General features: G+C 37.4%; 1 protein-coding gene across 6 annotated transcripts in view; it reads right to left on the bottom strand.

Moving 5' to 3' along the window:
• Positions 1 to 7,335: 7,335 nt before the first annotated feature.
• The window catches only part of LOC577428 (pleckstrin homology-like domain family B member 1), a 77,846-nt gene continuing 69,629 nt past the window's right edge, over positions 7,336 to 15,552 (bottom strand). For all 6 annotated transcript variants that reach the window (XM_003729333.3, XM_011680454.2, XM_011680461.2 and 3 more), the window contains 3 exons: positions 13,247 to 13,346; positions 10,927 to 11,076; positions 7,336 to 9,443 (listed from right to left, as the gene is read on the bottom strand). In XM_003729333.3, coding sequence (XP_003729381.2) covers positions 8,997 to 9,443; positions 10,927 to 11,076; positions 13,247 to 13,346 — 697 coding nt within the window. In that variant the 3' untranslated portion in view covers positions 7,336 to 8,996. The remainder of the gene's footprint in view (positions 9,444 to 10,926; positions 11,077 to 13,246; positions 13,347 to 15,552) is intronic.

The raw sequence follows: 15,552 nt of genomic DNA, 5'->3' as shown, positions 1-15,552 counted from the left end.
TTAGAAGAGAATGGTCAATGTGATACATTTTGTTCTTTACAAAGTGATGATGCATTATGCATATACTTTCTTTGTTACTTTTAATTTGGTGTTCTAAAGGGGAAGAAATAGTTGAGGATGACGTAGGAAGAGAGAGAGAGAGAAAGTTATTAGGCAAAGGAAAGAGAAAGAGAAAGAGAGAGATTGCAGAAACGAGACAAAGAGAGTAAAGGAGTGAGAGATAGAGAATGCACCAAAGGAGGTGGAGATGGGTGACCAAAGTTTTTTTTAAAGGAAAAGAGAAAGGATATAGTGAGTGAAAGGAAGGGAAGGTACTGGGACAGATACCAAGAAAAAAAGAGATGGAAGGAATGTGGATAAAGAGAAGAGGAAATGTACTTTGAAAATATACAGGTGATAAAAGAATATATAACTTAGTAAAGTGTAGCATAAATTAATTCTTCACAGGAAAATGACGATCAGATCGGAGCACAGATTCATTTGAAACAGTACTGTTGTGAGCGTGTTGAAATGAAGAATGACACAAAACTAGGAAAATGAACAAGATTATTGCCATTTAACTGACAAGAGATGGCGCTATTTCACTCAAATCGCGACAACTTTGTCGCCTCTCTTTTTCTGTCCATCGCCTGACCGCATGCGTGTTACCAAAATGTCCTGTAAAGGGGTACTTTTCATGCACCAAAGTCCGGCTCGTACATACCACAGAACTCTTGACTTTACAAACCGGACTTAGGGGGTATTTTCAAAAGGAGGGAACACGCACATGCGTACCCTAAATAACACTGAGTGGCCCCCCCCCTTCTTCTGTTACCTCTCTCTCCCCAGTCTACACCCCCCTCTCTTTCTCTCTCTCTCTCTCTCTCTCTCTCTCTCTCTCTTTCTCCCCTCTCTCTCTCTCTCTCTCTCTCTCTCCGTTTCTCTCTCTCTCTCTCACTCCCCATTTTTCTATCTGTTCTTCGGATAGGAAATTTGGTTTTACATGTGTGGAGACATTTCCTCTTTCCGATTTATGGCTAACATAATGATTATAAAAAAAATGTAATGCAATTATTTCGGTGAATATAAGTAGGGGTTGATGTGCTTAGTTGCCACCTCCTCTCCCTCTCCGTACCCATCCCTCACTTAATTGTACTTGTCTTTCACATTCTTTGCTCTCTCTCTCTCTCTCCTTCTCTCTCACTCTCTCTCTCTCTCTCTCTCTCTCTCCACATTTTGTATTTATATCCATTTTTCATTTTCTTCTCCTTCACCCCATGTTCAGTTTTCTCAGTTTTGTTGCTCTCTTTTGTTGTCCCCCTCTCTCAGTCTTTTGTTTTAAAAATCTTCATATTAAACAAATACAAATATGACAAGAGTCTTTCATCTCAATCTATAGTTCTGGCCTGATTACAAATTATTATTCCAAACATTATATTTTCTTGTAAAGAATTTACCTTAATTATAATAATAATTGTTTGTATAGTTTAGCTATGAAACTTGATGATGAATATAGGCCTTTATCGAGGTCTTAATGATGTAGTGAGCACTAATTTTTTCTCTCGAAAATTTAAAAATCGCACCCCCCCCCCCCCCCCCTCGAGCACCAGGGGTAGGGGCCCGTCTCCAAATTAAGGTAACATTAACCTTTTTTTACCTGTGCTTTTTTCCCCAGGGGTGGGTGTCCTATCTCCGGTTTGAAAGTCAATGGCGGGCTGGACTTCGTTGCGCGAAAAATACCCCTTTACCGGAGATTTTGGAACACGAATGCGGTCCCTCCACCCCCGGAATCATTTTAATCGCCTGAGATTACAATTAGGTACGATGGACTTCAGAATCAAGATTGTTTCGCTCATAAATTTCATGGCATACGGTGAAACTGGTCAATATTCAGAAACATTTCAACAGAGGAGGCATATTCAGACCAAAAGAATAAAGATAACTTCAAATTTGAATTACAACAATCAGCTTTCAACTACGTACCATTTGCTACTGTTAGTTTAATTAAAGATGTCAACTCAGAAATTCGACATGTTTATATATTAGTGTCAAATAGTTTTGTTTATAAGCTTGGAGGTATCATATTTGTTTTGTTTTGTTGTACCCCATCGTTTTTCGACGGGATACTTTTTCAACATCTGTATTATCATAATATATAGGAATGTCTTTTGCATTATAATCTATACATTATAATCTATATATCAGTTCTAATTAAATCTAACATAATTTTGTTACTAGGCTTAGCGAAATCCTTTTTTGTCTTTCTTTTTTTAAACTTTGTAAAAAGTGTAAATAGTTCACTGGAAAAACTTTAGGAATTTTATTTGTCATATAGTATATATTTGAAAGGTGTTGTAACGATTCAAGCTCTATTTGCTTATGTTTCATCACCTTTGTGTGTTCATTCTTCAAACTGTATATTAGTTGCAACTTGTCTTTGATAAAACAATGTTATATTCTTTTTTCACGGGAAGTTAATTCAAATGGATTGTAAAATTGAAAATGATTTGTTATATTATATTAATTTTTCATGTGATGTTAACTTCAATGAATTATGAAATTGTGAACCTGCATGCATGCATGCATAAATAAATACAAGTTAGTGTCGGCCGTTTGGTTTTTCATATACTAATGAATAGACCAGTTAATTTATATTAGGGTTCTAGGGCCTATGCATACATCCCAAACAGAAGTTACTCGTGAGCAATAGACAGATTTACTACTTTCAAATTTTATGCATATTTATAAAACAGAGGTTATCTGATCTTCACAAACTGAAAGCTTGACCAAGGCTTGGCCGACAGCAACAAGTCATGTGTGTAGACTGGATTCCAAGTATTGTAGTTCATTCATTAATAACAGGTTGATGGAATAACTAGATCACTAGGAAAGAAACATCATGATACATTTGAATATATTTGTAAACCAATGTGACGACTTGAAAGTTTACCAAAGGCCTGCCCGACATTGTCAGAACTAATATGCAAGATTATTCCTTCTTTCATATGGTAGGCGAATATTCATATATAATTTGAATATTTGAGGACAGTCGTTTAGAGTTTTTTGTGCGAGTTTGGGTTTGTGTGAGACAAAGACAAAGAAAAGGAAGACTTTAGTGTAGTATAATTTATATAAAGTAACTGTAGCTACGTTTCCGTAATTTATTTAATATTAAGTCACACTTATTTGTCAGAATTAAAATGGCATACATAAACTTGTTGTTAATTAGGTTAATTGGGCAAACCGAGTTTGCATTCTTGCTATCGAAATACAACACTTCGTAAGAGGTTCATGAAATATTTGTCACCTGAAAACGTGAATACTTTAAATACATTACCAAGGAGGCCAATTATTCTAAGCTGCTCAATGTCTGTTGTTCTTTTTTAATATAATTTTTTATTGTCAGATTCTAATCCCAGGTGCTCGTAGAGAGCCCGAGAGAGCCGCATTCTTCAACCCTTAAGGTCACGGCAGTTTTTGAAGTGGTCTAGCGCCAGCTTCCGGTAGAGACAGGAGAGGTTTGATGATAAACGGAAGGATATTACTACTGCGACGACTGCTCCTGCTGCTACGCCTCCTCCTTCTCCTACTACTATTACTACTACTACTACTACTACTACTACTACTACTACTACTACTACTACTACTACTACTACTACTACTACTACTACTATGACGACTACGACTATTACTTCTGATACTACTACTTCTGATACTACTACTACTACTACTACTACTAATAATAATAATATATGAAGAAGAAGTAGAAAAAGAAAAAGAAGATAGAAAAGAAATAAATTTTCAAGAGAAAGGAGAAAAGATGAAAAGAAAAAGAAAGAAAGAAGGAAAATAAACGGGAAAGAAAAGAAGGAAAGAGAATCAAATGCAGAAAAGAAAAGGAGAATAAAGTAAAAGCAAGAATAAAAACAACCAAAGGAATGAAAGTAAAAGGAACAAAGAAAAAGACAGGTGTCGCAGTTGTATTATTTAAATACATTACCAAGGGGTTAATTATTCTAGGCTGCTCTAAGTCTGTTGTTTGTTTGTTTTTATAAGTTTTGATTAGCATATTCTTATCCCAGGTGGCCGTAAAGAGCCCGAGAGAGCCGCATTCTTCAACCCTTGAGGTCACGGTACGGTTTTGAAAAGGTCTAGCGCCAGCTTGCGGTAGAGACAAGAGAGGTTTGGTTTGATGGTTTGAAGAAAGGATACTTCTACTACGACTGTGCTACTATTTCTATGTCTACTACTACTACTACTACTCCTTCTATTCCCTCAATCTCGATGTACCCTTCGCTCGTCTCCTCAATACCGTTCCTTCTCCCTTCAGGTTCCTCTATCTCCTCCACTCCCTTCTCCCTGTTTTTCTCTGTCCCTCTCATCTTTCTCCCTCTCCTTTATCTATCCCTCTTTCACTCTCTACCATAATTTCTATCTCCCTTCTCTTACTTAAAGGTAAAGACCAGTTTTGGAAACGCCCCAATTTCAAAAAATGAAATGGAAGCTCTCATTACCAATCATGTGAAAGAATATGTTTTGACTAATACATGATGATAAAAAATTTGCAGGGAAACTGCCTACTAATTCATATATTTGGTAAATTTGTTTCTCTCATGGTCTGTGAGAGATATAGGGTAGTCCCATATACATCTTTCTGTGTATAGTGCTTGTAACTTTACGAAGAATGGGCCAAATTTCTTATCATTTTGATGATTCCAGAACCTTGCAGATGCTAGATGCTAGATGATCAACCTTTTCTGATCGATTCCACAACGTTTCTTTCACAATGCAATCGCATGACCATAACTGGTCTTTACCTTTAATGCTTCTATTCTCTCATTCGCCCATTGCATTATACTCAGTCGACTTACTCTACCCTTCTCATTTTTCTTCCTTCTTTATGTCAAAGGTCATGCACCACTTGGGCGTTCGAACTTGGGGGTGTCTGCAGCCCAGCCCAGTTTAAACTGGACTTACTTGGGACTAGGGCAAACTCGGCATCGCTTGGCGATTGAGGTTTCAAAAGTTGAAGTGCCGGCTACAACACTTGACCTCCAAAATAGTCATGAATTTCATATTTTGTAGAATTTTTACAACCGGTATTCAAAATCATTTAGAAAATCTTCATGCACAATGATAACACAACAATCTCATGTATTGTATGAATCTGTACTTTAATCATGAAAGGCAGTCGAACCCAATAAATGCGAGAATAAACTCAATAATACAAAGATATAATGAGTAAAAACACCATAAAACTGGTCACTTTTCAAAAGTTTGTCAAAGTAAGCAAGATAAATTCATACATGTCCCACTAGTACATTCAAGAATATACTCCAATTTGGTATATTTTGTCTGTTTCCCATTATCAAAACATTCCTATTATTTGCATCAATATTTTACATGCAGCAAGAAGTTAAAAATAACGGTGGCATTTTAGGTGTGACCTTCAAAAGGGGCATATTCTATTCAAGATGTTAAGCACATGGAGAAATAATTGGTAATTACTATGTAATATATAAATCAATTATCTTTATTAATATCAATATCCCAAGCAATTTTACAATTTTACAATTTTACAATTCAGTATTTTACTGGTGGGAAAATGAAAACTCAAAACCAACCAGAAATGTCACTAAATCAAGTTTTAAAGAAGATAATCAAAATGGTATCCTCATATCTTGTTTTTCTTACTCTGTTAGCCTTGCGTCCAAGATATGAGCAAGTACCAAACGAAAAATTGGCGCCAACTTAGTATCAAATATACAAAGATAAGGGATGTGATGTAATATGTATTATAAAGTAAATATTGCAAATAATATGAATAATTATGCTGATACAACAAGTTACAAGCATTCATCACAAGGGCTTAATGTACATGTATATGACATCAAATCACCCTCGTAACAACAAAAAAGTACTTTTTTTTAAGTAGAGGGAATTTAAAATGATTTTTCTGTGCGTACCAAAATATCAAATTATTGAGACACCATAGGAATCAAACCTGCCTGTGGCTCTTGATTCGATATTGAAAGATGATAATAATTAACTCTGTGAAAAGCCTACTGTAAGTGAATGCTAAAATTTACCCCCAAAATTACTTAAGACAACATAAACCATGATAAATCATTCCATGAAACAACAATGAATCACTTTTAAATAGTTAGCAAATATGTCAAGTAAAGGGTAATTTAAAAAATAAGAAGCAGAACAACAACAAAAATCTTGTTTTATTTTTAAAGGAGATAACACTATGAACATGACAGACAAAGAAAGCGGACAAAATATACAATTCCTCAGGTAGCTAAAGGAACATCCCTTCACTGCTATTATGTAAAAAGGTGAGTATGCATGTGACACCTGTTCTACACATTCTTACATAATAGCAGTGAAGGGATGTTCCTTTGTCTACATGAGGAACTGTATATTTTGTCCGCTTTCTTTGTCAGTCGTGTTCATAGTGTAAGGCATTTAAGATTGGCTTTTAAATAATGGAGTAGTACATCTGAATAATGTATTGAACCAATGTGAGTGACTGAATCGTTGGTCAGTTCCCGTTTTCTTAAAATTCTTTTAAATAAATCTCATAAAAACTTGAAAGCAATGGACCTGCCAATATTCAGCCCTTGCATTTTCTAAAAACCCATCATTAAATATCACAGATCTATCTCCCAAGACCTGCTGTCAAATTCTAACTAAAATATACACATGGCTAACATGAAACACATTGGAAACCTCGACAGTGGGCATCGAACTAACATTGTATACAAAATAATCATATTCATGTACAATCAATTATTTACACAAGCAAATACTTCAGTCATAATAATAAAACGTTTAAATTAATCATTACCTAATAGTTCAAGCGAACGATAGTACATATGTTCAGTCACTAAATGCAGAATGAAACGTAGAGGTCATATACAAATAATCGTTCTGATCAAGGATAACAAAAATGGTTTTATAAACTCACCCCACTTCATATATAAATGTATACATGTCCAAATTATAATGTTGATAAGAGCACCATTAAGCAAATCATGAAATAATAATTCAAACTGTAAAATGAAGTAATAAATATATGATTACACTGGGTATAACACAGTATAAAGTAGAGACCATAATGTTCAAATAAATTTGTATTTGAGGCATTATAAACTAAGCAAAATCTCTCACTGGGTATGGTTAATAGTCATGAATATAAATAGTATTGTAAATGAGGATAGGCATACCGGTGTCCATTCTTTGAACTTTCTCAATGTGAAACGTAGGATCTGCGTCAGAATGCAGAATATTAACAAATATATACCCTTTGAAGATATGCTATAGTGATGAGTATAATGTATGTAAATTTACCATGGGCCCTTGTTTGGGCAATACACCCAGAATGCATGAAATTTGTGTAGATTGATAGAAAAAAATAGCATCGTCTACCCAAACCTTTTCCTCAAATGCAGTACTAACAAATTGATCTATAAATCAATTACATTTACAAGTTCTATAATAATCAAAGTATAATTTGATAGAAGAAAAAGAAAATGTATTGCTACATGCTACTATAACTTATGGCAGTATTTCCTTCACAACTCACGGTGCAACCTCTTTATAAAACTAGTGTGCGTTACAATTTTGTATAAAAACTAAAACACAGTTTTGTGTCAACTTTTAAGGCAACTTGTCTTTTCATAGAAACAAGAGAAAATACTTGAAAATCCAAAGATGAAGGTGAAATTATTAGTGGACAAATATAATGGACTGAAAAGAGAAAAATAAGTTCCCTTTTTCCAGCGCAAGGTATAGTATGCTGTTTTAAAAACCAATGAATGTTTATTTATGCAGAGCTGATGAAATGCTACAATGTAGCCATTTCTCTATTAACACCCAAAGTTAAAACTGAGTTGCATTACGACACTGGCACATTTATTAAAGGACTACTGAAACGCCAGGACATTTTAAGACCTCAAACTTTTGTGAATTGGTAATAGTAACCATTTTACCTCAAGAAACTTTGCAAATGTGGACCATTCACAAAATTCAGTTTCGTACGTGTAAAAGTTCTGGCATTAGGGTTATACCAGTAACGTGAAGAGTGGGTAGATGATTATTTTGAAGTTCCTTTTCCATGGAATAAAAATGCACTGGATTCTATTTCCCCCTCGCTATAGCCAAGCTTCTATAATGTGAGATCATTTAAGGGAGTTCCCCTACTGGGTACCCATTTTACTTCACCTGGGTGGAGGGTGCCAAGTGGAGATTCAAGGTCTTGTTAGAGAATGTTAGTGTGATCTGCCTGATGGCCCTCCAATATTTAAAAAAAATCTATTAAGAGAACCAATAACTTCTAACTTATACTATCTTGAAGAAAAAAATGCTAATTTTTGAACAAACAACTGACTGCATCCTGGTATATTCAGAATGTCAAAAGTGATCATGAAACTTTTATATGAATTGTATCAAAGCTGGGAAACATACATCAAAATATCATAAATAGCAAATTTCTCTGTGATATGATAAAAATGAATGATGTTGATTCCACTTGAAAATCAAGTACAAATCGTATGTTAACCAGCAATAACTTGCAAAAAGGTATGGACCTCATTTCCTGTTGTTCAAATTGCAAGATAATGTTTCAATAAGTAGTAGTCTTCTGGTCCAGTTGTTTTAATCCAACAAGACACAGCTTGTATATTTGATTGTTCACTAGGCTTTCCTCCCAGTTGTATCGATAAATAACTGCATATAGCCTTCTGCACCAGTCACTCTAATACCCATCCATTCACTAGGCTTCCCCCTAGTTGTTGTAATGAAAAACATTCACTTCATGAATTAAACTCAATATAGCCTTCTGTGCCAGTCACTGCAACGTCCTTCTGTATACCAGGCATTCCTCCCAGTTTTTTCAATGAATAATATCCACTTCACGATTTAAACTGCATATAGCCTTCCGTGCCAGTCACTGCGTCGTCCTTCACTATACCAGGCTTTTCTCCCAGTTGTTTCGATGAATAATATCCACTTCATGATTTAAACTGCATATAGCCTTCCGCCCCAGTCACTATAACGTCCATCCATATCCTCATGCTTTCCGGCGATGGCGCAACAAGGAAGTAAGTCCTTTCTTTGGTTTTGATGCAAAACGTCAAAGTCGGATTGGGACTCTTGTACGGTCTGAGATGGTCGAAATAAACGTCCTGAACTGCCTGAAAGTACATGCCGCCTTTGGGCTTCGTCTCGTCCTTGTCGGAAGAGTAGTAGAGGAAGGAGCGCTTCGTGCGGCTGAAGACGAACCAGCGCTTACGCCACGTCTTGATGCGGCCGCCCATCTTGGTCACGTAGCCGCGGCAGGTGTTTTTGGTGATGGCGATGTAGGGGCAGGTGTCGACGCTGTGACCTGCGGTCTCGACGTGCGCTCGGAGGTCAAAGTCCTCGGACGTGATGGGCAGGTATCTTGTGAGTGGACGAGACTGGGGAGAAGAAACAAGGAGTATTTATAAAAGTTGTGTTCAAACTTACAAAACTAGATAAGTCATATAGAAACAATATGGACCGATTTGTATTATGTGTATGAAATACTTTCATTCCCCAGTCACAATTATGAGACTGAAAAAGGACCCGAAAAGGATGATACATTTTTCCACTCTGAATTGTTCATTAATAATCCCCTACAAACCCCTGACAAATGTTTGAGTACCGCTAAGATCTTTGAAGCATGGTCAACATGAGCCAAACGGACTCTATACCAACAGCAAAACAGATATCACACAGAATATCAAGATATCCATTTGGTAGTGTGACCACGGTATCTATCCATTCCAAGGACAAAGAGTTATATACAGTCAAACCTGTCTATAAAGACCACCCAAGGGAGACAAGAAACATGGTCTTTATAGGCAGGTGGTCTTTATGTACAGGTCCCTTTATTACATGTTTTAATGAGAAACCATTTTCAAGGGAAACAAAAAAATATGGTCTTTGTAGACAGGTGGTCACTAAAGCAGGTTTGACTGTACCTGTTATTACAAATGACCCTTGACTGACTTTTTGATAATGGGCTACCTTGCTGTCACCTGTCTGCCTGATAATTGCCTAATTGAGATACATTTACACAATGAACTCCCAAAGACCTTGGCTTAGATTACATTACAACAAGTCATTAAAATGTAATAGGTCGTAAAATACACCAATATCCTGTACATGGATATCAATTACCATTTTCTATTTTTTAGGAATATCCCTACATGGAACCTATAAAAGAGAGAGAGAGGGGGGGGGGAGGAAATGAGAGAAAGAGAGAGAAAGAGAGAGAAAGAGAGAGAAAGAGAGAGAGAGAGAGAAAGAGAGAGAGAGAAAGATAGAGAGAGAGAGAGAGAAATATTGAGAGAAAAAGAGAGAGAGAGAGAGAGAGAAAAAGAGAGGGAGAGATAGAGAAAGAGAGACAGAGAGAGAGAGAGAGGGGGGGGGGGGGGGAGTGGGGAGAGGAAGAGTCTGGACGCACAAGTCCTCTTCAGTCCTCATGTGTTTTATTCAAGGGTATGAAGTTTAAGACTACTGTGCAAATAGAAAATTTTGAGAGTTGCAGACGGCAGAGATTTCCATGGCAAGGAACTTTCATGAAGTGCAAAAAATATAGTGATACATGTAGGTCAGTTGCTATTCAATTATTTTATTGTTTAATGAAATTTTCATGGATCTGAAATCGCTAACAAAATCTGTAAACATTCCATACCTATGAGATTTTCTGGTTTACAGTGTAGCTTTCAGGCAAGGAAAAAATGCTGTCAGTTGTGGTGCATAACAGAAGGTCTGAACAATTTAAGACTATGTACACGGACAGAGCCAGAGGCTGATAAAGTCAGACTAGGCTCTATGTTTTTAGAATTTTGTTCAGTGTCAAAATAGCTGCCATGAGATGAGGAGGGGGTAGGTTTACTGAAAGTAATGGCTCACCTGTACATTGCGTGCCTTCTCTCTCAGCTTGACTTGTTCCTCGACAAGCTCTTCCCTCATGTTGGTTTCCTCCTTCAGCTTCTTCTCCAGCTCCTCTCTCCTAATGATCTCCTCTTGTAATGCTTTCTCTTCGACTTGTTTTAATCTCTCCTGTAAAATAAACAATAAATGGTGTTACTACCATTCCAATTCTTTTGTTAGTTTTGTTTTGTTGCTTTACCCGGCAGAAGGGTGGAAAACACATAATTGTCATCTTTCTCAAATCTTAAAATGTTCTTTTGATTGCTGAAGTAAGAATCTCCCTTACAAATTGAATGACAATTTAAATGAGTTGTAAATGTAGATGAAGTAAAGGAGTGATAAATATTTTGAAATGCGATTATTCTAGAAGTTTACATCAATTTTCTGGGCATCCATTAGCACCCTTCTTGCATTCATACCCCCTTTAGCAACCACCTGTATAGGCAGACCACCTGTCTCGAAAGACCACATATTTTTTATCTCCCTTGACAATTATTTCCTATTGACACATCAAAGCAACCTGTCTATAAAAACCACCTGCCCACGAAGACTGCTTTTCTTGTCTCCCTTTGAGTGGTCCTTATAGACAATTTTCAACATAGTACCAATGATGAAAAAAAGGCACCCCCAAAAAAGAACAGTGGCTGCAATTATGTGTCGATCATGTGATTGAACTTCACATGACCTGCCAGTGACGAATTTAAAGGGCTGAACATAGCGCTCTCGCATTGATACCTGCACAAAGCTGTATTGTGTCATTCGATATCATCCCTTGAACATAGCACTCCCATGTCAATAAACCCCATTAAAAAGACCGTCATTCAGTATAAAGCTCTTTAAAGGTAGGGTATTTTACTGACATCGCTACCACTGCTGTAATGTATGATTTTCAATTGCGCCAACTTTTGGTAAAAGCGTACGCAGAGCGATTTCCGCGTCCTGTACCCAAGCATCCTCACGCATATGTTATGCAGTTGGTGATGCATTGTGGGAGATTGCTGTCAACAAATCAAGACACTGTGAGCAGTAGATGGCAGACTATGTAAATCTGAAGTAGCGTCAGAAAAATTTCCTGCCTTTAAAGTGCTTAAAATATAAAAAACACTCAGTTGACTACAAAGGACAAAGGCTGTCGTTGCATGCCGAAAATACATTTTCTGATCTGTTGCTTTTCTAATTTTGGAACTCTGATTAGCTGGATAAATATAGAACCTAAGATTAGATTTCTTTTATTTTAAATGTGCATTGTGACATCATCACAAACAAAGGTAGGGAAGTGAAATTAGAATGAATTCTTTAAAGGACCTAGCTAAACATTTAAAGGCCATCTGTACTAGTTTGGCCAGGAGGGATTAGACCACACAGGCTGGTCACTGACAGGTGGTTATCTCATCAACTCAGCTCTCAATTAACATAAGAAAAAAAAAAGGTCACCGATTACGCTTTGTTTTCTATATAGAGGGAGCAAGTAGCTACAAGTAGTACAGTGGGGCTTTAAAGTGACAATAAAAGATAATCATTCCAATTTATTTATTTGATTATCTACCTATCTACCTACACATACCTATTCTACCTATTCATCTATCAATCAACATGTATTTATTTTTGTTTGTTTATTTATTCATATATAATTTTATAAATAAACATATTAATATTTATTGTTTTGTTATCATCATATTTTGTTTACCTCATTTGTCTAATCATATTCCCTTTTTTGTGGAGGGGGGGGGGGGGGGGCTAACAATGCGATTTGTTTGGCATAATATTTAATGGTGATTCACTTCTTGCCAGTTATTGACAGGCTTAAGCACATATAATCCATGGATTAAAGGAGCCCCCTTCAATCATAAGATGTATGACTCGTTATTCTCCTCTCCCTTTTCCCTATGAATAAGAAACCTCCCGTTCATCTACCGGCTTGAACACATTGCATTTGAGCACTCCATTAATAAGACGTTCGTTCATATTTCTTTTGGATGGTGGGGACAAGGCATAATTATAGGGTTATTAATATATATGTCCCTGCAAAGAGCAATCATTTGTTCACAGTGCTTTTAGAACCTGTTTAGAAAGACCTTCTGTCAAAAATGAGCCACTTCTATTTTCCTTGAGTGGCTTTTATAGACAGGTTTGTGTGCAGGGGTGGGGGGGGGGGGGGAGGTATAATTATCGGGTTATCAATAAATGTCCCTGGAGAGGGGCAATTATTTGCTCCATGGGCTTTAAGAACCTGTTTAAAAAGGCCACCTGTCAACTGAGTGGCCTTTATAGAAAGGTTGGGGATAAAATTCATTCCTACCTGTTGCTCCAGTAACGCCATCTTCTCCACCTGGGCGTCCCTGAGAGCTTTCTCCATTATGAGTAGCTTATCCCTCTCCTCCCTCGACATATTCACAAAGCTGGAAAAAGAAAAGAAAAGAGAAGAGAGGGATTACAATCAGTGTTAAAAATAATATGCAGTGGTGGTACAAGACTTATATTTTGGCTGTTTTTGTGAGAAGGAGAGGAAAGAAGAGTTACAATGAAGTAAAAAGTAAAATGCACTGCTTTGGTACGAGTCACATATTATGGCTGAATTTTCGCCATCATTAGTAGCTGATCCCTCTCTCTTTATATGTTCACAAAACTTCAAGAAAGAGAGAAGGAGAAGAAAGAAGAGTTACAATGAGCTTAAAAGTAATATGCAACACTTGGTATATGAAAGTCACATTGCATTGCTCATTTTCTTCATCATCGGTAGCTTAACCCTCTCCTTTTTTCTATGGGTATGTATGTTCTCAAAACTGGAATACAGTGGAAGCTGAGAAAATTTACAATCAATTAAAAAATTTAGCAGGTGAGACAGCAATAACTGTTACGAATCAGGAAAGCATTTGCCCCTTTAAGTTCCAATTTTTGGTCAGCAGAATGGCATTGGTGGTTAATACAAATGGCCTGAAAAAGCACCACAAGTACTGCTCAGAAGTACTTGAAAGAAATAGTTTTCTTTAGTTCTGTGAAGTATGGTTACAACCTCAACATTCGCGTGAAGCTGAAGTTTGGGAGAATGAGTCCTTCAGTCTAAGGGTCCTGAAAGTGAAATTCGATCCTGTAACAATAACACTGCAATGAACTATTGGTACAATTGCACAATACAATGCTTTTCAGTAGCACTGTGCAACAAAAAAGAAAGAAAAAGAGCAGCGCAGAACTAAAAATACTACATAAGGAGACAACAGATTGTATCTTAAAAACCTCATACTACATATTTGGAAGTACAGTCAAACCTGTCTAATAAGGCCATCCAAGGGAAACTCAAAATGTGGTCACTGTAGACAGGTTAAGACAGGTTCTTCAAAAAATGTTTTGTTCTAGAGGACGGCAATATGGATGACCACTACAGACAGGTTGCCTTTCTAGACTGGTTCTTCAACACAGATTTCCTTCTAGAGGACGGCAATATGGATGACCACTACAGACAGGTTGCCTTTCTAGACTGGTTCTTCAACACACATTTTGTTCTAGAGGACGGCAATATGGATGACCACTACAGACAGGTTGCCTTTCTAGACTGGTTCTTCAACACACATTTTGTTCTAGAGGGAGCCAATATGGATTACCACTAAAGACAGGTGGTGACTAAGACAGTAGGTATAAGTCTATTTATACTCAGCAAGCTACAAATAACAAGGGCATTCAATGCATGTACACGAACATGACATTGACACAACATATCAACAACATTCCTACTTACAAAATGCTCCGGTTCATGTTGCCAAAAAATGTTGTCGCAGCTCACAACAAACAAGAGTATATATTCCCAGAAATAAAAGCTCCAAATGAATTAAGTCTCCGACTAGCTTAGCAGCGAGTTAACAGCGTGTTTTGAGTCATATTATGAACTGCGCGAGCCGAAAATGAAGGGGTATGAGTTTGATAGCGGGCCAGGCAGTGTTAGTAGTCTGGGTAATATGAGCGAGAAAGGGGGGAGGGGGGGGGGGGTAAAAAAGTGGATGCTTTAATTTCCTTTTGGTGAAATGTCACTGACAGGAAGGGGATAAGGTGCTGTCATTCGCCGACATCGGAGACTGACACCTTTTACACACGGAGGGACGCGAGAGAATATGGTGATAGGTAGAGAGAGATCGGGGCATGAAGAGAGGGAAGGGAGAGGAGAGGAGAGGAGAGGAGAGGAGAGGAGAGGAGAGGAGAGGAAGAGAGAGGGAGAGAGAGAGAGAGAATGGGAGGGGAGAGGTAGAGATACAGAGAGAGAGAGAGAGAAAGAGAAAGAGAGGAAGAGAGAGAGAGAGAGCACCACATGATGACTATAGTAAGAGAGAGAGAGAGAGAGAGAGGGGGGGGGGGGAGAGGATAGAAAAATGCCCTGTAGAATTGTAGAATGAGTGGCATTTGGTTTTGAATACTGTACACATGGGAGGTAAAGCGACAGATGAAGAAAGAGAGAAAGAAAGACAAAAGAGTCAGACAGAGAAAGACCAAACAAGACAGTGATAGGAGAGAGAGGCAAAGAGAGGGAGAGTGGGATAGCAAAGAGAGAGAGAGAGAGAGAAGAAAAAAAGAGAGGGAGAGGGAAAGAGAGAGAGAAGGAGGGCGAGGAAAGGGGAG

This window comes from Strongylocentrotus purpuratus, unplaced genomic scaffold, assembly GCF_000002235.5.
Source record: "Strongylocentrotus purpuratus isolate Spur 01 unplaced genomic scaffold, Spur_5.0 spur5_scaffold_1, whole genome shotgun sequence".
Taxonomy (NCBI): Eukaryota; Metazoa; Echinodermata; class Echinoidea; order Camarodonta; family Strongylocentrotidae; genus Strongylocentrotus; species Strongylocentrotus purpuratus.
Note: the sequence above shows the minus strand (reverse complement) of the source record. Positions and strands in the feature narration are given on the sequence as shown.